This window comes from Melospiza georgiana, chromosome 9 (assembly GCF_028018845.1).
Source record: "Melospiza georgiana isolate bMelGeo1 chromosome 9, bMelGeo1.pri, whole genome shotgun sequence".
Taxonomy (NCBI): domain Eukaryota; kingdom Metazoa; phylum Chordata; class Aves; order Passeriformes; family Passerellidae; genus Melospiza; species Melospiza georgiana.
Window position 1 is genome coordinate 17,248,245 of NC_080438.1, and position 24,849 is coordinate 17,273,093.

The 24,849-nt window shown below is 39.1% G+C and overlaps 1 protein-coding gene across 4 annotated transcripts; it reads right to left on the minus strand.

Annotated features, from left to right (window-relative positions):
- Window positions 1-1,459: 1,459 nt before the first annotated feature.
- Window positions 1,460-23,236, minus strand: SH3GLB1 (SH3 domain containing GRB2 like, endophilin B1). 4 transcript variants are annotated; one of them, XM_058030061.1, is made up of 11 exons: window positions 23,081-23,236; window positions 20,174-20,315; window positions 17,495-17,623; window positions 16,644-16,777; window positions 16,170-16,262; window positions 14,117-14,155; window positions 12,666-12,689; window positions 8,666-8,755; window positions 8,103-8,203; window positions 2,914-3,145; window positions 1,460-1,932 (listed from the first exon to the last, which is right to left on the minus strand). In XM_058030061.1, the coding sequence occupies exons 1-11, from the start codon at window positions 23,150-23,152 to the stop codon at window positions 1,825-1,827; spliced, it is 1,164 nt and encodes a 387-aa protein (XP_057886044.1). In that variant the 5' UTR covers window positions 23,153-23,236; the 3' UTR covers window positions 1,460-1,824. The 4 variants fall into 4 exon arrangements, with proteins under 4 accessions (XP_057886044.1, XP_057886043.1, XP_057886045.1 ...); XM_058030060.1 differs by having other exon boundaries at window positions 14,069-14,155; XM_058030062.1 differs by lacking the exon at window positions 23,081-23,236 and adding an exon at window positions 22,584-22,709 and having other exon boundaries at window positions 14,069-14,155.
- Window positions 23,237-24,849: the final 1,613 nt, after the last annotated feature.

Sequence of the window (24,849 nt, forward strand, 5' to 3'; positions counted from 1 at the left end):
AAAGTAAATAGTCCAGTATAGCAGAGTTATTTTTTAAATTATCTTGAATATTCTAAAAATTAAGTCAAATGAACAATATTGATTTCAATTTAAACATATTTGATTGCACTTCACATTAGAGAGGACTGCAGATCATCACTATGGTGAAATGGCTCAGTCTTTTTACTTCTAAACTGTAGGGTTTTATCTTCTTATTAATTTTATTTAATGCATCATGAATGATTCATGGTTATTTCTACTTAATCACTAACTATTATTATTGTTGTCTCTTATATTTGCATTTAATAGACAGAAAAACTTTAGGATTTTCTTGGCAGTTACCCCAAGAGATGAATCAATGTGATATATTTGTTCTAATGTAACTTCTGCACTCTAAAAATGAGAGAGTAATTTTGGAAGTGAAATACAAAATAAAAATCATCACTTTTTAATTAAATAGCCATAACACCTAAATTAATATAATTTTATCCATCCCACTGAAGCAATTTCTATTGCTGAATGTTTCATCACTACATGCTTGCAGTGACAATGTTAGAAATTTCTTAAGGAAATACCATTTTAAACTAAGCTGCTGATCAGAAGCAGTCTGCTAAGCATTGGTACCAGAGTTCCCTGACAGCTAAAGTGGACTCCTGGTAACGTTGCATGATCTGCAAGGAGAAGAATTTCCTTCTCAATGGACAGAGTTTCCTTCTACAAGTCCAACCCACTTAACTAACTATACTGAAACTAAAGGTAGAAGAAAGAAAGAAGATTCCCTTTAACTACACTTTTTAAATCATTTTACAGCCTTAAAAATCTGCTACTTATGAAATCCTAAAGGGTGCAGTGTTCAGGAAAATGTTATTTTATTTACAGATAATACTACCTTTCATAAAACCATTTTCAGATTCAAAACATTTTTTCCTTCCTGCATTGAAAGGAGATTCTCTTGCAAAGCAAAATGCCTAACACTAATTGAATCCAATTAGAACAGGACAATAAACTGTTGCATAAGAATTGGGGACGCAGAATTTCATTACAACCTATAATCTGAACAATTGTATGCTCATCTGTACAACTACTTAAATGTAGGGAGACAGTGCATATTTGCTTAGCAAAATGCAGTGCTTAATTTAACAAAGGCTGATTTGCAGTTGAAAGAATTTTTATAATTACTAATCAAACTGAATTAGTCTCTTTTCTGGAAAGCAATTAAATGAAAAAAATACAAGCCAAGGTTAAAAACCAGTCAGAATTGTATGTCCCTACTTTGTGTCAATCCACCTATGTGCAATTTAAAATCTCAGCATACTGGGAACTTGCCTTAACTTTTCAGAGGTGACTAAATGTACCAGACACTCAGCAGAAGCCATGTGTGCTCAGCACATCTGAGCTCCTCAAGTGTTGGGAACAGAACCACATAGTTTGTGTGTCACATCTGGTTTTGGTTATTCAAATAACGTGCATTACACCTGCATCAGTTCACAATAAGTTTATTTTATGTGAAGAAAAGCTTTGCCATTAATGAAAAATTTCAGTAGAAAACAGTACCTCCTGCTTTCAATCTAGATTACTCAAAAGTAGAAGCTTGTATTAGTGAAAACTTCAGTAGAAACAAATCTGTAGGAAACGTTCTTGGCACATGAAGTAAAAGCTTTAAACACATTAAGTTTGAATAGAGTATTGACCGTGCAACCATGCTGGCAGAAAAGCCAGTTTTTAATGGCTGGTATTTGTCCCTCAAGACAGTAACATGGAAGACACATAAACCTGCTTACATAACGTTAATTGTATATAAATATGGTGTTGCCATAATGGACAGTCTCTATTCAGGCCAACCATTTAGTTTAGCAGTTCTAAATAAGTAATAGGCACTTTGCCTTTCTGATTTCCCCTTTCACCCATCAGCCAGTCTGAATCCATGCCAGGGATACTGTACACTGTTATCACCTACAAAAAGAGAAAGACATTATAATAAACTTCATTTGCAGGAAAGAGAGTTACAGTCTATCTACATGTGATTCCCAGTGTCTCAGAATTGAGATTAACCAGGTTAAACAGAGAATTTAATATGAGCATCCACGGAACATAATCTAATGCTCATAAAAATTATTCCATTGGTCCATGAAAAAGAGTATCATAGACACAGTATGATATTTTAAAGTGCCTTTTTTCTGTTGAAATTCTATTCATTACTGTTTATTTTCTATTGTGCTTTAACTTGTGTATTCACCCTCAGCCTTAACAGGCAACCTAAAAGAAACTTCTGTGGAGTGCATGATAGAAAGACAGATGGTGTTGATGTGCTACATCTTCACAGAAATTCCAAGCTCACAGTTTCTATCTAAGTCACTCTCTAGATAAGAAAAAAGTCAAATAAAAATATTGAAGCAATGCACACTAAAAAACCTGAAAGTCCTGAATATTCTTTTTTCAATTTCTTCTTCAGCATTAAGCTACATTCACATTACCAGGTGAAGCAGTGTGCTTCACAATCTATCTCCATCTTCTTTGTATAGACTCTGACTTACAACTGCAACTGAACCAGAACAGGAATAAACACAGCACAACCTTCACCACCAAAGCAAGAAGTAGTTGTATTTTCATATTCTTCCCAAATTGCAATAGTCAATGTCTGAAAGACTAATCATATTGAAAATAGTGCTAAAGGTGTGGTGAAAAGTAGACAGCAGAACTGCATCCTGACTGTCCATGACATGTTCTTGCAAGCTAAGATGGTGTCACACATGTTGGCTCTCACTACAGAATATTAGGATACATAGGTACAGGACAATGCTCCAAGGGTATTAATGAAATTTAGTTTTCTAAATATCAACTACACAGACTTTTTGATGTAGCACATCTCAACTGGCTACTCACAAACATTCCCACTTTACTTTCAAATAATTAAGGTACACAGAAAACTCTTACCTCATCTGCAAGTAGAGATAATTCACTGCTGTTTGCAGCATCATAATCATAGAGAACTCTTGCTTTTCTGCTGCCACTTGATGACTTCAGTTCACTGAGGCCTGAAGTAACCATTGAATTGCTTACTGAAGGCAATGAAGCAGAGGTTGAGGCCAACACTGAGGGAGAGGAAACACTCTGCACAGGAGTTGTGGAAGACTGATTGTTGTTAGAGAGGAAAGTAGATGGAAAGCTGTAAGAGGACAAAAAAAAAGAAAATACTTTTGAATTAATCCATTTTACACAGGGCATTATACATGCTCCCATGCCTAAATTAGCATTCTTATTTTTATCAGCAATAAACACCAGTAGATAGAAGTAAGAGAGCAGCACTAAGAGTTCTATAAAATAAATAAAGATACTTGTTCCTGAAAAGTAGCATAAATCAAATCAATAGAATTTTAAAGGAATACTGTCACCTTAAAAAACCCTGGATATTTGTCTCTTAAAGGCAAAACCAAGAAAGCACTGTTGGTCAAACTTAATTCAGACTGTACTTTGATAAACATTTCTTTTGACAGTTCTGCCAGGAAAAGTAGCCTCCACCTCCTCCTGCTCATTCCTCAATTATGTGGTTACACAAAAGATTGTGCTGACAAACCAAACCAGGGCAATATAATACAACTTAAAACCACAGCCTCCCTCTGAAAGCAAGAAAAGCCACAGAACTATTTTTGTAATCTAAATCAGTTCATTGATTCAGCTAACTTCACGCTGTAAAGCAAAAAATATTTTTTACACTAAAAATGAACTTATATCAACTTAAGCTCCTCATTTCTGGGTCAGGCTGCTACTTGCTCAGTGCCAGCCATAGTGCTTGCCAGACCCTCCCGTGAAGTCAATTAAATTCATTAACCTGACTGAAAAAGAGGAGAAAAAAAGTGTATAATCTCCTGCTTAGTTAATGAGCTCAGTCACAAAAAACTGTTCTGAGTGACAGAACAGATACAAGGGAAAGCACAGAATAACATGACTGAAAAATGGAAGGAGGAAAAGGAGAGCAAAGCAGCAAGAGATTTTGGGGCAGTGGGGTAGGAAGAACGGACCAGCAATGATGAGCTCTGAGAACATTTCATGTCACTCTGTCCTACATTCTGGGATGCAGTCCTGTGGCTGACTAAATTCAGTTATTTAGCATCTGATGTAACAATTTCTTGTCTCTTTGCTGCCTTACTTGGTTCTAACACCCATCTGGATTCTACCTTAAAGAGTAGGTCAATAGAGGTTTTAAAAAGTGACAGAGCTGATGCAGTAAAAAGGGCCAGCACTAGGAATTAGACTGAGTCATGATGACCTGGAACTGCAGTTTGATTTCCTTCCACTCTTTTGACCAGTGAATTCCCACACATAACTTCCCTCTTCAGTCCTTCTACATGGATGCCTCTTCATTACCATCTGGGATTTGGGCATATTGCCTACCCCCTCCTTTCATGTGCCTGCTCTTTGACATAAGGAGGATCTATCCACACCATGCATATGAACCCACCAGAAAACAGCCTCATCCCTTTGCACCTCTTGCACCCCAGTCAGATTGTTTCTGAAGGCACAGCTCAGTGGCAACTGTACCCATGTAAATCCAGATCAGTATATTCCTAACCATGTCTGCAGCATTATTGGTGCTCTATGATCATAAGAGGAGCTGCTTTAGGGAGCTGATGCAGGAAAAACTAAACCCATCAATGCAGCAACTAATTTTTGGTTCATGTGACAATAAGCAGTGGAACTAATGCAGCTCATATCTCTAACAGCTGCAGCAGTCCTGCACACAAGGTTCCAGGTTCACACTACATTTAACCCAGTAAATGCACTGTGCCACCAAACAGGGCAGACCCACTCCTGTGCCCCTTTTTAGCACAGATGTTCATTCTCTACCATTTGAGTCAGATCTAGCAATCTGCTGCTTTTGATTCAACAGTCTGAACTAACCAAAAATCAGGAAGACAACTTTCCATGAGAATAGCTTTTCAAACATGTTTATCTTGCAGTCACAATTGTATCTGACTAAAAGGAAAGAGCAGCAGTGTAGTATGGAGGACAGCACTAGCCCCTTGACAGTCAGATCAAATTGCATGTATAAATTGGGAAGACTTTCAGGAAGCTGTTCTGAATTTAGGCAGCAGCTTACTACTGTGCAAAGGAGGAAGTCCCACTTCCCTGTGGCTTACCTTGACCCCACTAGACCATAAAGAGCTGGTTCAACTCACCAAGAAGGCAACTCCACCAAATGTTTTTGGTCTTTTTTCTCATTTGCTAGATCAGTTTTTCAAACTAGTTCAGCATGTTCCCTGAACAAATCCAACAAGCAAAATAAAGGGAGTCAAAACCAAACCCCACATTTCTGTAGGTATAACTCAGCTGTGCCTCACAATGTATTTATTACATGATTAGCTGGCATTCAACCAGAGGGATTTAGTTTTAAATGACAATCAGCTGTTTCTCAATATTTCTAAATGACTATTCAATATACTGCTAAACCTGTTCTCAGTTAACACAGTAATTACCTTTAAGTTATTCTGCTCAGTTCAAAGGGTCACTGGTATGTACAGTCAGTGGAACAGAAAGCCAAAACTTGATAACCAGTCTGTCAATCAGTGGAGCATTAAGTCTCACTCCTTTTGCAAAGCCATATGTAAGGCATTTTACAGGAAGGCTTCAGCTATACAAAGACTGTCTGGTTCAGGGTTTTTTATTTTGAATGCTTGAGTAACAGGAGTTTCACAGCTTGTAGAGTAAGATACTAGTAATAGATAATCTGAAAAAATTATGCCACAGTTAGCATTTGTCTGTCAGGGAAGCTGAGAAACTTCAGAGCAAAAACAGTTATCAGGAAGGAAAAAAGCAACCAGAGTACCAGAATATTTGAAATAGATTTGTTTAGTTCATACTGAGGAACTGAAAACAAGAAAAAAGGGAGATTTGATTTAAAGAATCAATCCAGCCTCACAGGAGGGGAAGGCAGTACAGAGATAAGCAGCTGGTGCTGCCTTGAAGAGAAACATCCATAAAAATATGTCTATTTGTATAAAGAGAACTGAGTACAAGTTTTCCCCCCACCCTCCTTACAGTTGCCTCTGGAGAGTACATCAGGAAGATCAGTGCCCAGCTTTGGAACCAGGAAGGGGTGTATGCCCTAGATGCTGACCCAGGTAAAACATCATATGCATCTCCTCTGAGAACCAGGTTTCTGTTTTAAGTAACAAACTGATCTCACTTAGGGGCTGAATGCCTCTGGTCCATCAACAACCTCAAAACAAAACTCAGATCCTTCACAGTTCTTGGCTTTTATGTGAGAATATTGCACAATACCACTCTCAGATGTGTGAAAAGCTGTCTAACTCAGCACTACGTGTTAACCACCAGAGCACAACCCACATCTAGCTGAGCTGCCTAAGTTGTTTATTTGGTCTGTATGTGCCCACATAACCTCAGGAGCACAGAACACAAACCTACTCATCTGCTAATTTACTGCAAGGGCTACACACCACATCCCTAGAAATGGAAGCAAGGAGCACAACTGAGACCCTGTCCCAGTGCTCTGTGATACTTCAGTCAGATTTCCTTGCACAAGGAAGGAAAGACACACCCAAGATTTAATACCATAACTATTTTAATCCACATAGGCAGGGAAATTTCATTTCACTGTTAGAGGCATTTAGAATTTTGCAAAGCTTCCATGCTTTTGGTTTTCTACCAGTCATAGTAATTTTATTAAAAATACTGATCAGATCACAGCCACATAAAGATGCACCTTTCTGTTTTCCTAAAGGCACTATTTTCTTCAAATACACTTTTTTATACCTGGTAGCAACTTACACAAATTTTAAACAAAAACAGCAATTCTGGGACAAGCTGTACATCCTAAAGCAGAATTTAAAGAGGAACATGTTTTTCCTCAGAATTATGTTTAAGACCTTCTGTTTGATAAATACACTAGGATAAAAGTACACATTTTAAAAATATCCTCTAAAAATAGTTGTGTAATATATTTCACTCTATTTCTAATTTAATAGTTGCTTTTCCTTAATACTGTAAATGTTTGTTTTCAAGCTTTCAATTCCATTACTTGTATTTGTGTGTTACCACATTTTATAGTTGACTATTTGGAATGTATGAGACTGCGAGGTAACTTTAAAGATGTAGCAGTTTTTGGATCAAAATTTTAAACACTTTAAACTACAATTTAGGAGTTTAGTCTTTTTCAAGACTAAAAAACAATCTTTAAACTACACATTTAAACAAACTGAGGAAATCAAATGCCACAGGAAGTTGCAAGTCAGGAAAAGGGCAAGACTCAAGAACACTTTTGTTTTTACTTCCTTGTCGGGGAAAACATAAACACAGATACCTCAGAGACAGTCACCTAGAACAGACACTAGAGTAAACTTTTAAGTACAGACAAATCTTCAGTGCATACACTCATAAAAACAACATGATCTGTGTAACTCTAAAAAAGGATGATTTGTGAAGAATTAGAATAGAGAAACTTTATGAAATGTAAGTATGTGGATCTCTACATTCCCACCCATCACAGAAAAAGGATTAAGAGTAAAAACTAATGTCAGCTTCTTCTCTTACTTTAAAAATGTTAAACCCATGAAACAAGACAAACTTGTTCATTCTACTGTGTGTGCTCTGGATAACAGATAGGACGAAGTAGACTTCTCCCTATACACTATCTATGCTGGCAACTCAGTTAAGAGTGGGGAACAGGGTTTCATCAGAAAATCCGATAGTGACCTGTAGTGAATTAAGAGGCAACAGGAATTTATAGGAAGTATAAAAACTTTTCCCACATTGCACAGTGGTTTAATAGCACGAAGCATAAGACAACTTAAATACTGAGACTACAAATAAATCTCCACAAATTTCTTTTTGTCACATTTAATGAGGTTACCAAGAGCTCACCTTCCTCAATTACACAATATATAAAATCTCAAAAGATAAACTCTCAAAAAGCCTTAGGTGCTGTGTGTAGGCTTAGGGAAGTAGTTGCACTGGGTAATTACATATTAATTGCCTGAGAACAGATGCATTTCCTTTCAGCCCAGCATGCCTGTGTGTCCACCACTGTTCTCTCAGTTACGTTTTCCTACTATTAATAAGCATTTATTAAAAACAGCTTTTTCCTGAAGTTTATACATTATTACTACCTTCCAAGTTGTTTCTGGAGATCCAACATATATTGGTAACATTGTGCATAATAGGTCATCTGAGCTTCCACAAAGTCATTCAGACAGCGGAGATGATGTGCCTGTAACACAGCAAAGAATTCAAGAGTTCAGTCCACAAGGGCACCCAGGTGCATTAGAAGGAGCAGGCACCTGGTCAGGTGCTAATGCCAATACTGGCACTTGGGGATAAACACCAGATAGGCATAGTGCCTGGATTTACCAGGCAAACAGAATAAAATGTCATAAAAACTAACATACTTGAGTAAACATTTTTATGGTTTCAACATTCCATTGATCTGATGAATGGGAAGCTGGGTATAAAGAACAAAAATGAGAACTTCTGCATTCTGAAGGTTAATGGGAAAGTTAAATTCAGTGAATATTAAATTAGAATTTTAAAAAAAACCCCAACCCTTGTGGTTTGATGCTTTAATGCACTGAAGTGAAACCTCATAGACCAGAGTTCCCAAGTAGTTTACAGCAGCTTTCTTTAGAAGGCACCTGATATTGCCTTTCCTCCTCAAAACCCTTTGGGTACTCACATGTGTGCTGCTGATTCCTTCCAGCAGCAGTCTGGTAATCTCTGCTTGACGGTCAAATTCGCTCTGAGTGATTCGCACCTCCTGTTCAGACTAAAGGCAAGAATGCACATCAGGTACTGGTACAGTGCTCTGTGCCACACCTGCCCACTGCCACAGTCCCACCTGATGCACAGCTGCTCACACAAATGCATGAATTAGGTGTTTGAAATGGGCTTTTCTTTGCAGACCTTTACTAGGCAAAACCAGTAATTGCATTCTGAGTTAAGAAACGTGGAGGCCCTGTGTACACAGCAAGCAGCTTATTATCAGACACCTACTATATATGCAAAGGAAAGGCATTTCTTTGCCAGCATTATTACCCCACCTCTCACAATAACAAATCAAGTGTTCACTGCCACAACCACGTCTGCACCAGGGGTTTTGTCAGCATACCAATGGCAGCCAAGAATAATGTAATTTTTTTCTATAGATCAACTGAACGGGTCTCTGATGAAATAATTCAGGGTAAATCTGACATTATTTTTGCCATGTAACTGCACAGCAATCAGCTGTACATAAATCTTTGATGGGAAGTTTCACCAGAATATCTCAATTTATTACCTTATACTGACCACCAAACTACTACAATTCTTTCTGTAGCTTGTAATCAAGGAGTCTTTGAAATAAATAAATCTGAACTATACAAAATGTTCTAACACTTGGTGCTACAATTAGAGTAAAATCTTTATTAAAAATGATGTAATACAAGTTTCATATTTCAATAATTCAAATTTATTCCCTGTTACATATAATTCTGAATTATTTTTAAGTTTTAAATTACTTCAATCTAGCACAGCCAAAATTACCTTAGAGTACTTTTTTCTGGGGGCTGGGAAGACAAAAATTACACTAAATACACATATACAGAATATGTGCTCTAAGATTCATTGCTCCAAGACAGAATGTCCTCAGCCTGGAATCTGGATTACCTTGACTCAATGCTTATATTCATTTAGTGCCTTGTTTCTGAAAATAAACTCAAGGGCAAAAACCTGCATTAGGTCCAAGATGCAGCAATTATTATTCTCAGAAAGGAGAAATATATTTTCAGGAAAATTGAGGTGATACTGGGTGAAAAAAATGAGGTGATACCAGGTAAAAGCATTTTATGTGTTTGCAACCATCCTGCTCTTCCACTCAGCTAATGTTAATCAGTATGAAAAGTCACATGGAACCTCAGAAAAGAGCACTGAAGAATGACACAGTTACCTAAAAGTCATGGCAACCGGAAGAGCTTACACAGTAATTAAACACTGAAGAAGTTCCTAAAGAGAACCATGGGCCTCAAAACCACTGCCTACTCAAAACTGAGATAGCAGTGTTTGTATCAAGTTTCAAATTAATTAGGTTTTCAAAGTTGGTTGAGGAAAGAATCTTTGCTTGGAATTTTCTGATTAAATTTGAATTAGCAGCAGCAAAATCCATCTGTCAGTCTTTGAGAGAAATGTAAGAACAAACAGATGAAAAAAGCTAATCTGATGGCCAAGAGGGGAAGAAAAGCAACATCTTAATTTTCTTTTAAAAATCTATCAAAGCAATAAGTAAATAATTTATCTGGAGAGAAATAGCTTTGTCTCTTGCTTCTCTGAAGTCAGCAATTGCTAATGTGTTTCTGTCTCCCTGTCAGGTAAGTAAATACAGGAGAACAGGAACTTAGAAGGGGACATATCCATCAAAATAATCATATTTGTTTCAACAACATTCTAGCAAATCAACTACTTTCTGTAAAAGAAAGGAAAAGTAGGTAATGTGGTAACACATATTAACTTAGTACAGAGTGACTTAAAATATATTTACAAAAGCCCAATGGACTGGTTTTATAAAGATTTACATTAACCGAATTATGTCTTTAATGAGCTTTGCCCATCCCTATTTTCAGTACTGCTAAGTGAACTGTACCAGGACAGCACATCTATTCTTCACCTTGGGGTAAAGGTGAAAACCAACTGACTTTTAATCTGGGGAGTTTATGCCCTGATCACCTTTATTTCTGAACAGAGTGAAGAGCTCAAAAACACAAGCGTAAACTTCCCAGGTGCAGCTGTATTGTGGTTTTAGGATCATTAAAAGACCTCACTAGGTATGTCTCATGAACATCCCTCAAAATCATACTTGCTCTGCAATTACAGAATGTGATCCCAGGTTTTGAATCTGAGTACTCATATGTAAATAATCTCCCCAGATTTCACACAGGAGTACAGGACCTCTTAGAAATACTGTGTAATCCTGCAGTGAAGGGACAACACACATAAAAGCATAGGAAATAAAATGACCTTGCCAATGTTGTTTTACCAGACATGCTTTGAGTAAAACACTGGTAGTGGATACACAGCTGTGCCTAGTAGTCAATATTCCTTCTGAAATACAGAGTTAGAGGAAGCTAAACTGAAGTTAGTCATTTGTGCCACCACGCACCTCTTTTATTCTAACTCAAAAAAAACTGCCATAACTGAGCCAGAGATGACTGGATGGTCTGAATTTTTTGCTGGGAATCTTATATTTAAATTGAAAACATTTATGAATCTCCTCCTCCAACTCTCAAACACAAAAGGACAGATTGCCTTTAGAAATGTGGATGGATTACTGCTCCACTGGCAGTACATAATACTGTCATTTCTTCTCAATAGTCTCTGCTATTTATATACTACATTAAAAAGGAGACCTTGAATTACATAATTTATTACAGAAGCTAAAGTTTTTTGTCTTCTTTACAGTTAAACACTTATAGTTATATAGTTAAACACTTTGTAGTATTTCTTCTTTCCAAGACATAATCTGTTAAATTTTGCTACCCTTAAAATTGCTTGTTCTTGTCTCTGAAAAGCAAATAGCTTCAAGATTAGTTTTCAATACAGCAGTATTTTTTCCCTGCTATTTGTTCCCCAATATAGGACCAGCAGAGAGGTTTCCTGCTTCCAAATGTTACTTTAATTCATTAAATAATTCTCAAACTTTAGGATCAAAGTTGACCTCATCCTCCTTTTACAGTTAACCCTCCTTTTACTTTAAATGCCTCCTTCCCTCTAAACTGACACTCATCCTCACCTGTGTGCACCACAACTCACAGAAAGCTGGAAGAGCAATTCCCACAACTCCCAAGATTTCACTTGAAGCTGAAATATCCCAGTTTCTCCCTACACCTCCCACAGCTGCCTAGCTAGTTCCCCATTAAAAACCATACTCCAAAGCCCCTGCTGTCCCTTCTATTGACATAACTTTAATTACCTCTCCTCTACAGAAATCCACTAAGAAACCCTTCCTTCCCTGCTAGCACACCCCCTCACAGCCTGCTGCCAATGCTGGCTTGTCAGAGGCAGTAAGCCCATGAAAAATGAATGGCCCTTCTCAAGGCACCACAGCAGCCACTGCCCAACAGCCCATTAGCTCCTCTGAGTTTGTCCCGGGCCAAGGGGTGGCACAACAGAGCAGGCTGCAATGCCCATCCCAAGGCTAATCCTAAACTTACAAACCAGCTTTCAGGGCAGGTGCACTTCTCAGATGTCCTACCCCCTAACTTAGGCTGCTGAAGATCTAGTGACACTGGAGAGACAGGTGAGGTGCTCCATGTTCTGGGTAAAACTTGAAGATCAGTGTTTTCAGGAGAGTTTAGATTACTAGACCCAAATATTTCTGAAAAATTTCAAATAAGCTTGTTCTGATAAGGATATCATACCAGTAAATTTTGAGAGAAGTCCTGTAGTAGTCTATTGTATCTTGTCTCATGAGAATCATTTGGTACTGGTACTGAGTGACAGCCAGAAACAGCTTACCATAAAACAAGCCCCAGGCATTGTTTTGCCACTGAAACCCGAAGGGCCCTGGAGGGGCCCAGTGTACTCTGATCTAATGCATCAGGCTGCCAGCATCAGACTGAAATCAACAACATGTAATATCCCCTATTACCGTAGACCAGCACAAGTTATGATTTCAGAATTCTGCAATTTTAAAATTGTTTACTTACTTTTGTCACTTCCTCAGCCCATATCTAGTCAGCATTAAGAATGGGGGAGGAGAAAATAAAAACATACAAACTTAGACATTGGTGGCACTCTATTATAGTATATAATCACACTTTGGCTTTGAAGTACTTTCCTGTCCTCAGAACTTCACAGGGATTTGAGGAGTGCTACAAGTCAGCTGCCCAAAGCCCATCATACACAATGAATCTACTATGAATATGGATAGCATTACCTCTATGAAACAAGTTAGATTCTGAGGAGAGTGTGACTTGTAGAACTCATGTATTACAATAATCTACTTAAAACAAGCTATTACAACACAAGGCATAACTACTTTAAAAAATGACATGAATCAGACAAACCAAATTACCTTAGGAGGAATTTAAGTTACCTTAATGTGTTAAATAATGGAAAACTATGGAAAGCTATTCTCATTTTTACACTGAAACAGATGAATGTTTTCTCTTGCTAATTTCATTACCAGTTTTCTATTTCACAGCACTTTGATTGAAATCTAAATTTAATTGAAACTGCTACAGAGGTATCTCGCATTGAGAATTAGAGTAGTAGCAAGCAGCACAGCAAAATCATAGAACTGCAAGGGATTGAGTCTAAAAGTTAATTACTTCAGCTTGCTCTTTCAATTCCCTCTTGCAATGTGGTTCTTTAATTTTCATCTTCTGTCACTGTAAGATGATGACACAATCAGGAGTAGGAAGAAATGTGTATAAAGGTTGCAGGAGCAAACTGTAACAAACAAGTTTATTTGCTCATTTTTTTATCTGATCACAGCTGAGAAGTCTGGAACACTAAATTGAGATGAGATCCAATATGCTGTGCAGATCCAAACCTCAACCAGAACAGGCTGGACAGCACAGTCTATGCTGTACAGAACTAATTAATCCCTTTCTCTTCCACTTTCACAACTATAGGGCTAAAACCAGCTGCACTAGGGAGTCTTTGCAATAAGTTTGGGATACATTGCACTTTAAGTTAAGCCATTAACTCCTGTGACATTACTCAGTTGCAGTTCTTTGTAACACATTGCTTGAAGGGAATAATTTCTACATATTCCTGTCTGTTTCACATCATTAACTTTCACACATATTAAAAAGATAGGAAAACTCAATAATTTCTTTCCTCTAATAGCTGAAAATAATTTCAGAAGTGAAAAATTAACTCCTTTATATAATAAGTTTACATTCATAAAATCAGAGAAATTAGAATACTGTGTGTTTCAAATTATCAGAAATAATCTGATAAAAATAACATCCAATGCTGTACTGACATAAGTGTATTTAGTGCATTTCACAAATCCATTTTCAAATGGAAAACAACAAAATGAGCTGGATAGCAAGAGGAAACATTTGACTGGAAAATGAATGAACACAGGAGGCCAACAAACCTTTAGCCATTTTACATGCAGCAAGTTGAGCATGTAAGAGACATTTACCATAATGTTATTCTCTTCAGGCTGAGAGATGTTTAGTTGCTTAAGTGTATAGATAAAAAACAAAGGCAAGTTAAAAAACTGCAAATATAGCAGGTAAATAGATTATCAGCACAAAGCACTGCAAGTTTAAGGGAAACAAGATTGTGAAGTGAATATAGATAAATAAAACAGTTTAGATTTTGATTATAAATACTGAACTAAGCTGTTTCAGTTGTACAGTAAGCATAGGACAAGCAATTTTCAAATTATTTTTCCCAGCTCTAAAAATATGTAATCACATGTAGATAAAATTTAGCACTTTAACCTGTCACAGAAAATAGTAAAGCATAAAAATTTGTGTCATAGCTCAATACACTACACTAACCTATCAGTCCAGCCCTGTTTGTTAGGTTTCTTCCTTTATAAATAAGGGAGCCAGCAGAATCTAACCCACTTGCATCACACCTACATCCAGGTTAGTTCTCACTTATACAATGCAGAGGATAAAGAAGAGCTGCAATTTGGTTATTTCTGCTGGCATTCTACAATCTGATACTTCTTACACATGCATATTAATTTTAATTACATTTTGACAGCAAAGTATAGGCAAAATAGTGAAGAGGTTTAGGGTTTCATGCTCTTCCAGCACTAAATTATGTGCATAAAATTGCATACTTGCTGTAGGAATACATGGGATCAAATAGGAGCAGCAGCAATTGGCACCAAGCTCTGAATGACTGCACTGGTGATGAATTAAAACTTCAGTATTATATATATATATATATAATTTTAATACCAAGCTCAAGGGGAACAACTCTCATTGCTTTAGAAAGCAAAGTCCATACTTGCTACCATACCACAAATGAAGCTAATAATAAAACCACTTTTTTTAACTTAACTCTGAACAAAGTCAAGCAAAGGAATAGTTTACTATCCAATGTTCCTCTATCCATTGCTTCAAAATTGCACTGCTTGCTGATCAAAACCTTCTCTGTTCTCCATAGTTAGTATTACAAATTAAGAAAGCTTGACAAATAGAGAAATGACTCGTTTTGCAGAGAATTTACATAAGGGAAAAATGCATGTGTAGATTTAAAAATACAGATAGTTCAAATAAAGAGGGACAGTGTGCATGACATGGACTGACACACAAGAGCAGAACTGCCAGGCAGAGATCATGTTGGTTTTTAGATGGATTGTCATCGCAAAGATGCACTTCAAAGCTCAAGACAATGTCTCTGATATCCTTCAGGACAAACACCCATTTTGAAAAGCCAGCAAAACCTGTCAGTCCTTTCTCCTCTCCATCATGTACACTGTCCCTGTGTATTTAAATTAACTGGATTTCTTTATTTGCATGACCCTTACTGCATTAACCCTTACAGGAGAAATCACTATCATTAACTGCTGAACCTTTAGGAAAGAAGTCAAAAGATAGCTATGAAAATACTGTAAATATATCCTGATGAAACTACATACAGTCAACAGCCCATTCCTTCACTTAGAGCATTTTAAGAGTTTAAAAAGCAGTAACCTTCTTTTTCAATTTAATCTCCTTGAATAAGCATTTTTTGAGGGAATCAGAATGGTTCAAGTCATCCAAGTTGAAGCGTCTCACCTCTGTTTGGTGGTGTAAAATAGTAAGCAATACATAAAGAGAAACTGCAAATATTTTTGACAGAGAGAAGTTAAGTATAGACAGGTTCATCAGTTGAAAGCACACACTTCACACCCACACTTCAACATTTGCAGAGATTCAGGTATTTGTATTTACACCCATATTGGCAGGTTGTATCAATCAATTTTTGACAATATAGGCTGATCTACTATAAAACAAGAAGAGAGTAAGTAAGTCTAACTTGATGGAATATTTAAAAGTAGAAGACTAACACCTCGATCAGTAACTCACTTCTGTTGACTTGTGTTCCACTAAGGCATTTCTTACAAAAGTACCTAGAAAAACAACCAGGGTAAGAAGCTAGGACTGGAAACATAACCAAGCAGTCAAGTTGATAAATATGTATCAATCCATCTGAAAGTTATGGACCAACTGGAAAAAAAGCCCTCTACTTACTGCAGCTCGAGCTTCTGCAACTTTTGCCTTCTTCAGTCTGGTTTTTGCAGCATCCAAATCCAGTCTTTTATTCTGTAACAGTTTACGTTCTTTCTGAAAGCGAGTTAAGTTAGTTTGTGAGAATGAGTACACATACAAGCAAAAGACTGTCTGCTTGGAAATGCTTTCAATGAAGTATCATGTAAATAAAAGTTCTTCAGTTGGAGAGGCAGAATTAGATCCTAATTATTCCCATACAGTTTATGCTCAATATGCATACTTCTTATAGAACAATAGTTACCAAACTAAGGTTTTCATCATTATCATGTTTTTACGTCGGCAAAAACCAGAAAATACTCCAAAGGCACAAATTTCACTTGATTTTTTCTGTATTACCTGGAGGAAAGTAATAATGCATCATTATCTACTACTACATTTTGAAGACTGACAGTTACAATTAGTGTGAAATTCTGAAAAATGTACAATTCAACTTACAGTAATAGTTTTGTAGTCTCCTTCAATAAAGTTTCTTAGGGGAGTGAGAAAGTTTATAGCAGAAGTTTGAATGAGTTCTCTGTCTGCTGCCCCAATTCGCTTTTGTGTTTCTCCACATTTAATGAGTGCATTTCCTGCAAAGGAAAAAATATGTTAATCATATTGTTCAGGCAGGAGGTTAACAAAACTGGTTGCCACAGTCAGGAAAGTTTAGACCAGCAGTTTGAAAAACAATCCACTGCCATGAAAAGGGCCTTCAAAAGAAAGAATATAATGTGCAAAAAACTCAACCCCTTCCCAGAAAAACCACTCCAATCCCCCCAAAACTAAACACCAAAAAAAACCAACATAAAAACAAACAAAAACCCCACACCAAAATAAACACCCACACAAACAACAAGCTAAACCATTTTTATTATAATCAATCACAGGCCAAGGCAAGATTTCAATGACACCGCATATTATGGCAACTCCATGGTGAACATCTATTTCAGAACTGGACATCATACCTACTTATTTTAATTCAACAACTTCCTCTCCTACACAACATTCTTAAGACAGGAGTAGTTGGTAGCAAGGAAAACGCTTGATACTGGAAAATGATGTGCTTTTCCTCACCCCATCTACTCAAACTTCTAAATATGCATTTACACATTACTGAGCAATACTTTAAATTTTAGTTTTGATCTCCCAATGCCCAGTAATACAGCAAGTCAACTCAAACTGATACAAATGTCATTCAACAGTTTTATCTAGAGGAAGACAAGAAATAATTTCATCTAGAGGAAGACAAGAAATACATTTTTATATTGTTAAAAAAGCCTGTATCTGTGCATTTTTTTACTTCTTACCATAGGCTGTTCCTGGGCCAAATTCATTCCCAGCATCAATCATATACTGGCCTAGTAACTCTGGGTTATTCATGCGACTTGGTGCTTTGCGGTCCAGCTTCTCATAGACAAATTCTTCTATTCTGGCATCTAAAAAGGTTTATTTGAAATAATTACTGTCATTTAAAGCATAAATTAGAAACAAGCAAACAAGAAAAAGGAACACAAAAAAAGAATTCCAAAATCCAGCCACTAAACTCAATATTAAGTGAACAATGCTAGGCTGGAGATCCTGTTCCTGAAAACTGACCATGTTCCATGTTTGCCATGCCATGTTCAAGTATTTCCTAGAGCCATCTGGGAAAGTGAAAATGTGTACTTTTCTTCTCCATTAGCATAGTTATACAGCTTTTCAGAATTTTGATCAGAAGTCTCCACAGTAAGAGCAATAACAGAATACTTCTCCTTAAAAAACCAGTCTTTTGTTCCCCCTCCAGAAAAAAAAATGTTAACTACAATTTGCAGTAAGAATTAAGTTCATCAACTACTCTAAGTTCTTACTAAGATATTCTGAAAGTTCAATAGCCCCAGAAATTATATCCTCCTTCCCATGCTCCCTTGAAATGTTCTGAAAGAAACCATTAAAAGTTATTAGAAAATGTTTCATTTCATGTTATCATATTTTCTTAGTCTGAGCAATAAAATTATCAGAAAAACTTGTTGACACTATTTGAGTATTACTACCCATCTATCACAATACTAAGCCACGGGGAGCTTCTTCAGTGGAAAGGCCTCACACACCTAACCAGGGACTCTGTAATTGAAAAAGCAAACTCCTCAGATGCAATACCCAATTTCTCTGACCAACTGCTTTCATTTCTCACCTAGCTGGCCTTATTTATGCAGTCAGTAAGAACTAATTTCAACAAAAATAGTAGACAACCACAAAGAAGCTTTCCAGTGAACAAACCTGCCACTTTAATACTACTTGTTAATTAGACAACTTTCAACAGCAGTGGATTAAATAACTACTCTCTCATGCAGGTCACAAATTAATCTAAGACAGACAATTATGGGTATCAGCACATTCCCTGGCAGCAAGAGTGAACCAGAAATTATCAGAAGTTATTTGTTTTCTTTACTCAATCCATATTTATTTTTTACTAAATCACAAAAGAACTGGAAAGTAATCTAAAATTATTGGACTATTACATAGGTCTGATCTACAGGTACAATTATAAATGGGACTGAAAGTGATTTTTCCTCCCCCAGACAGGGTCACTCCATTAACAAGCACCAAAAGCAGCTCCCTGCAGCATGTGATCCTTCTCCAAGTAGGCCAGCAAACAGCTGAAGTTACATTCACAAAGATCATTGCTCAATGGTGAGTATTTTTAGCCATAAGAAAATGGACTGGAGAGCAGAACTGAGACACTACTATATATCATCCTTCCACTGAAACTTCTGCATACACTTCCACTAGCCTCCAGTCAGTGCTTCAATACTCAAAGTTGACAGGTTTCTGAAGGAGTTCAAGAGATACTAAAATATTGAATTGAATGAAACAGTCAACTATTTCCTCTGGCCTAGACAAAAAAAAAGTAGAAACTTCAGATAGAATTTTCTGCAAGTTCTGCTGCATCCTTCCCACAAGATTAGTTGGCTTATTTTTAAAATACTGCTCTTATGGAACTAAAAGATGCAACACACTTCCAAAGTAATACTTCAAACATCTCTGTGATAAAGAATTTATCCATTTGGCATTAGAGAAGTGTTAGCAGTGTATGATTTACCTTTACTAATAAATCCTAGCTCAGTATGTCATTACAAGGAGAACATTTGTTTTCAGCGCAGAAGTAATAGCAGTTTTATAAAATTATCATTTGAGCAAACCCAAAGGAGGTTTAGATTTTTTCAGTGAAGTAGTTCACCCACTGACTGGACACCAGGTCTTGACTTAAAATCTAGATCTATACATTAAGCAAATTCCTATAGCTCTAAACTCTAGTACAAGTGTAGGATGAAGCTGAAACTGATGTCCTCAACATTACTATTCATAGCAGCAACTTCAGAAACAAATAAAATTAACACACCATAAAACTTCATTACTTCTGCCCATGTTTTTTTTTCTGTTGCTGTTACAGTAAGAGACTCAACAGTGATGAAATCCTATTTCACACTTTTTGTATTGCTCAAGTAGGGTGCTAATTCCTCAGTAAGGGAATTTAGTTAAAGACAGGTATTTTAGTTCATCTTGCCTGCTTCAAGCAGATTAGTATTGTGCAGAGAGTTTAAATAATTAAACAGTAATGAAGTTTCTTGAGCCACTGTATCTACCCCATAAAGAACTTCAGAGCTCTTACAGCTATCCAAGATATCTGGAATTAAAATGGGAAATTCAATTAAACACTAAACAATTCAAAAATCCAATTAACCTGAGACTGAGCAGAGTATGGAACCAATATGACAGTTTAAAAAGCTCAGTATAAAGTTTTCCCCATGAAAGGGGAAAGTATCAGCAATTGGCAGTGACTCCAATTCTTCCCAGCTCTTCAAAGTTTGCCTTCCATAACTGCAGCCTTCAAATTTTAAAGCTGCTGTATTTAGTCATTCCTTATGCAATAGCTATTGAAGTAAATACTTACATTGGCATATCTATTAATTCAAAAGTTGAAAACAAAAACCTGAAGGGCTCCTTACTTGGATTTGGCTGCAATAATACTTCTGTTTGCTTCATTATTTTTTCTGTCCATAACTTAGTGCATTCTGCTTTGCTGAGAAGGTTCTCCAGATGAGCATCCAGTTCAGTCTTCTCTGCCTGACCAAGCTTTTCTTCTGTGAACTGCAAGTTGGTCAAGTTAAAAATATTCAGTTCATAGAAATAATTTTCCAGAACAAATTTAAAACAGTCACTTATATTAGTTTGAAGATGATGTTTTAAAAGATATAACCATTCCCCAGTCATCAGTAAAAATCTAAGGACAAATCTGAAAGCTGTTAAGGTCACCAGCACATCCATATTATCAGATTTTAAAAAGGTCAGAAAAATATGTGAAAGGTAATTTTTAACATTATGAAGAAATCCTCTGCTAAACTTGGTACTGAGGATTCTCACATGAAGCAGTTTGTCCAATTTTGCAGTGTTCTTTAAAACATTAACCATAATGGAAGCCCAGAGGTAATAAAGAAAACTAAAAGATTACTTCAATCTTGTAGGTTTTGTAATTGTTTGTCAATTATCCTCATGTAAAACCTGAAGACAAAATAGATTCTGATTTGAATCTACCTTGAATATATTGAAAAAAAAGTCCTGTCCAGAGGAAACAGAACAAAAACTATAGTAGTAAGAAGATTTAAATTATAATTAGACATTAAGGAAACCTTCTACAGACAAGGATTAAAAGCTAAACCAATCTTTCGTGGCAAGTTGTAAAATCTATCTCTTTGGAGGCAAGGAGTTGCTTTTTAGAATAGGACAAACCAGTGTTTGACAAACTCTTTAGATGTCCTGTAATTCCTTAGAGAAACAGTAAGACCACCTCTGCTGTTCTCATCCAAGCTGTGATTTTAGTGACCATGAAGTACAATATAACATCATTTAGCTAAATAAATCCATCAGACAACTCATTTCACTTGATACAAAATTCATGCCAAGTCTCACTAGTCCACGAGCAGTTTGTTTTTCAATCCCAGGCAGGGAGAAGCTCCACATTTCACATCAGGGAAGCAAGGAAAGGCCGAAGTGAGGGCTTTCCCTCCCCCTTCAGAGCAGCAGCTCCTCCAGCAGAGATCCCATCCCTCCACATCCCCTGCTCCAAGTCAGGCATCCTCAGGAGAATCTGGCTTATGATTAAGTCACTCACAAATTTACCAACTGGGAATTTAAGCATTCTGACTGTCCAACTCCATTCTTAATGAGTTCTTTGGTGGCCAGTAAGAAATAGAATACAATAGAAGTAAACTGCATTGTCCAAGTTTGTTTGCATTTCTGCCACATGTAGATTAACCAACTTTGATAGCAGGCACATCTTGATAAATGCTTCTGGCATTTGCAGTTCTACATAAAAGCAAACTGCAGGCATGAGAAAGTTCAGCTGCTGTATAGGGAAGAAGGGAATTTATTCATAGACATACTGCTGCTGCTATTTAAAAGGCTTTTTAAACTATGCCAGGTGTTCTCAAAAACTTTGTACAGATTCTTTACAATACAGTAAAATAGGTGTGGAATTATTTTTATAATTAATTACAGATAAGAGTATTTGTATATAAAATTACTAAAATTTCTTATTAATATTTCCATAAATCCTCTCAGCAGCGTCAAGATTGCTAAGTGAAGATCACAATGTTAGATTTCACACATACACTTATATGAAATCACAAGGCCCCATCACAAGATCTTACAATGAAGGGTGAAATTGCATCTCCTTTTCCCCCCTTGTCCTACAAGAAAAGAGAAAGTGGAGGCAGGAAAGGAAGAGTCGGTCTGGGAAGGGGGTAGATGTGGAAGAAGCCACGAGCAGTGGGGGAAGCATGGAAATACCTCCACCACAAAGAGAAGCTATAATGACTGCTTTAACTTCATTTGAATTTGAACAATATTTTTTGACGAGTTTGCATTTTCAGAGCTCTGCTGTGCTGCTGATCATTGGTTCTGCTTGAATATTGACATTTAGGGCAATACATCAGACTGACAAGACTAGATAACAACGCTCACCACATTCCAAACCTGACTGTGACCCAGTGAGAACTCACAAGAGACCAAAGTGGATTACTATATACTGCTTGGATGCCCATCTCCATACAGCAAATCTGTTCAAGTTTTGATTATATAAGGAAAGGGGATTACGGCCGGCTCAAGACAAGCGCTAAGGAACAAAAGACAGTTACAATGCTCTTACTGCGAAGAAAGGGGAAGACCAAATCTGAAACAATGGGCTATCAAACTAGCTGAAAATCGATACTAAAAGTAAAATAAACCAAACAGCCTAAGCAGACACATACCGGGCTTTCATGTGTCGCATGAGAACTCGATTTTTACCGGTCAGGCAGCGATATGAACACGTTTCTAGCAGCCAGTAAACCCCAGGTGCTTATTTCAGGCGAGACACACCTTTGTCCTTTGCATGCACAAAGTCCGGCCGTACCTCCCGGCAGTTGATGCCGGCGCATCTCGTGCTCCCAGTGCCGGCGCCTTCTCCCCTCTTTGCCCGTCTGACCTTGGGCTGTGTCACCCCCGCAGCCCCCCGAGGCTGCTGCAGCGCAGCCTGCCTGCCGAACCGCCGGGCCCGCCCAGCCCACGGCCGGAGGGGCCGGCTGCAGGAGACTTCTCGCAGCAGCCCATCGCCGCCCGGCCCGGCCAACGCTCCGGCCTCGCCCCCGCCAGCACAGCCGGGCCGGGCGCTCCCTCCGAGCTGGGAGCCCGCGGCGGGCCCGGCCCCTCCCGGCCCCCGGGGCGGAGCCCGGCGCCCCGGCCAGCGCCCCGCGCCAGGCCCGGCGGCGGCCCAGCGGAGCACCCGCGGCCTCGACCCGGCCGGGGCGTCCTCGCGTGGGGCCGCCCCGACAGAACCTCGTCCCGGCGGGGCCCCGGCAGGGGAGGGCGGTTCGTACCTGCACAGCGCGGCTCAGGAAGGTGCCCGCGTCAGCCGCCAGCTTCTTCACATTGAAATCCATGATGTTCATGTTGGGCGGGGGCGCTGACTCAGCCCGGGCACCCGCGGCGCCGGCGGCCGCTCCGGCCCGTCCCTGTGGGAGCCGCCGGGGGCGGTGCCGGGCCCGGCCCGGCCGCAGCCGATTGGCGGAGCCGCGGCGTCAGCCCAGGGCCCGGATCGGCCGGGGGAGCGGCGCCGGCGGCCGCCCCGCCCCAGCCCCAGACTGCCCTGGCCCCGTTCCGCCTCGGCCGCCTTCCTCCACAGCTCCGCCCTGGCGCTACTCCGCCCCGGCTACCTCCCCCCGCTCCAGCCCCGGCCCGCCCCACGCTGGCGTAAGGGGACGGCGGGCGGGGTAGGGTGGGGCGTCAGGGCTGGCCCTGGTGTCAGGGCCGTGTTTTCATGCCGGCGTTCTCGGCGGCCTTCGGGGTTAGCCGGCATGCTGCTTCGGGGCCGGGTCAGCCTGCCCGCCAGCCCTGGGCGAAGGAGACTGAGAGCCGGGCGCGGCCTTTGCCGTGAAGAGTCGCTAGCAGGGCGGGCGGCACGGGCAGAGCCCGGGCAGGCGGGGGTGACCCCCCGGGCACGTCTGTCCGCTCCCCTAGCGCGGAAATCCTACCGCTCACTGGGAACGCGGCCCGGCTTTTGCCTCGGGACTAGCCTTAGCCCTAGGTTTCTTTTATTGCCTAGGGTTAGCGTCCAAAAACCACAGAGCCCAGAGCTGTAGGCACACCGCAGCTGCTAAAGGCATCCCAAGGGGAGCGCACAAGTGCCACAACATGGCTGCCTCCACGGCTTTTGCCTCGGGACCAGCCTTAGCCCTAGGCTGCTTTTACTGGAAATGTAGCTGGAGCCCGCTAGATGTCAGTGCCTCCATACAGCAGACTACTGCAGCTCTGCTCGCTAGGCAGATAGGAGTGGGTGTCCCAGGTAGCGAGTTGTCCTGGATCATAGAGATTGTCTGTGTAATGTCATATTTTTGCATAACTCTGGGAAATAGTTACAGGAACAATGCTGCAACCTATTTATTCCGATTGTGTGATGTAGTTCCTATTAAAGAATTTGTATGCGGCAGAACTCCTTTATTGAATAAGATTTATCAGAAGCAAACAAAAGGAGATATTTCTGACTGAAAGGGCATTCACTAACCTAAAAGCAATTTGAGGGAACTGGTACTAGCAAATAATGCTTCATCTCTGACTTTTTTCTCCAAAGGAGTCTTTCTACTGTAAAGCAACAGATATTCTATTCTGGCTTTGATATGAACTGAAGTTACAGCATTGATTATTGCTTGGGAAAGTGAAGGTTTAGATCTGAACACACAGTACTCTGTCTCTGCCCGATGTCCACTTCTGTGTGAGGCAGCGAGTGCCTAAGGGTTGCTGGAGAAATCAAATCTGGTCCTTACTGCACCAAGCAGTGCATACAAGCGTGGGGAAGGAACAGTATATTAACAGGGTCACAGCAAATCTGCAGCTTTTGCAATAGCAGACTATTGCCAAAATTAACCAATGAGCAAACACACTGGAGTAATGAATTTCTGACATGGAAATGAAAGGTTCAATTATACCTTTAGAGCAGATGAAGTCATGAGCTGTGACAAACACTCAGCAGTGTTCCTGTGGTATCTAAAGAAGCTTCTCTCAAGCACATCTCTTTTAATAAGGCCTGTAATTATGTCATTGTGGAGCTGTGTGTCCTGTTTCCTTTAATTATTTTCCACTCTGTGGATTG

What these genes read in the sequence shown, in the direction of transcription:
- SH3GLB1 (XM_058030060.1), bottom strand. Translation starts at nt 23,152, where the DNA reads ATGAACATCATGGATTTCAATGTGAAGAAGCTGGCGGCTGACGCGGGC. An exon ending in ATTATTGCAGCCAAATCCAA is followed by an intron (nt 17,624 to 20,173) that starts GTAAGGAGCCCT and finishes AAACCTTTTTAG; the next exon opens with ATGCCAGAATAGAAGAATTT. An exon ending in CTCCAGAAACAACTTGGAAG is followed by an intron (nt 3,146 to 8,102) that starts GTAGTAATAATG and finishes GTCCTCTTACAG; the next exon opens with CTTTCCATCTACTTTCCTCT.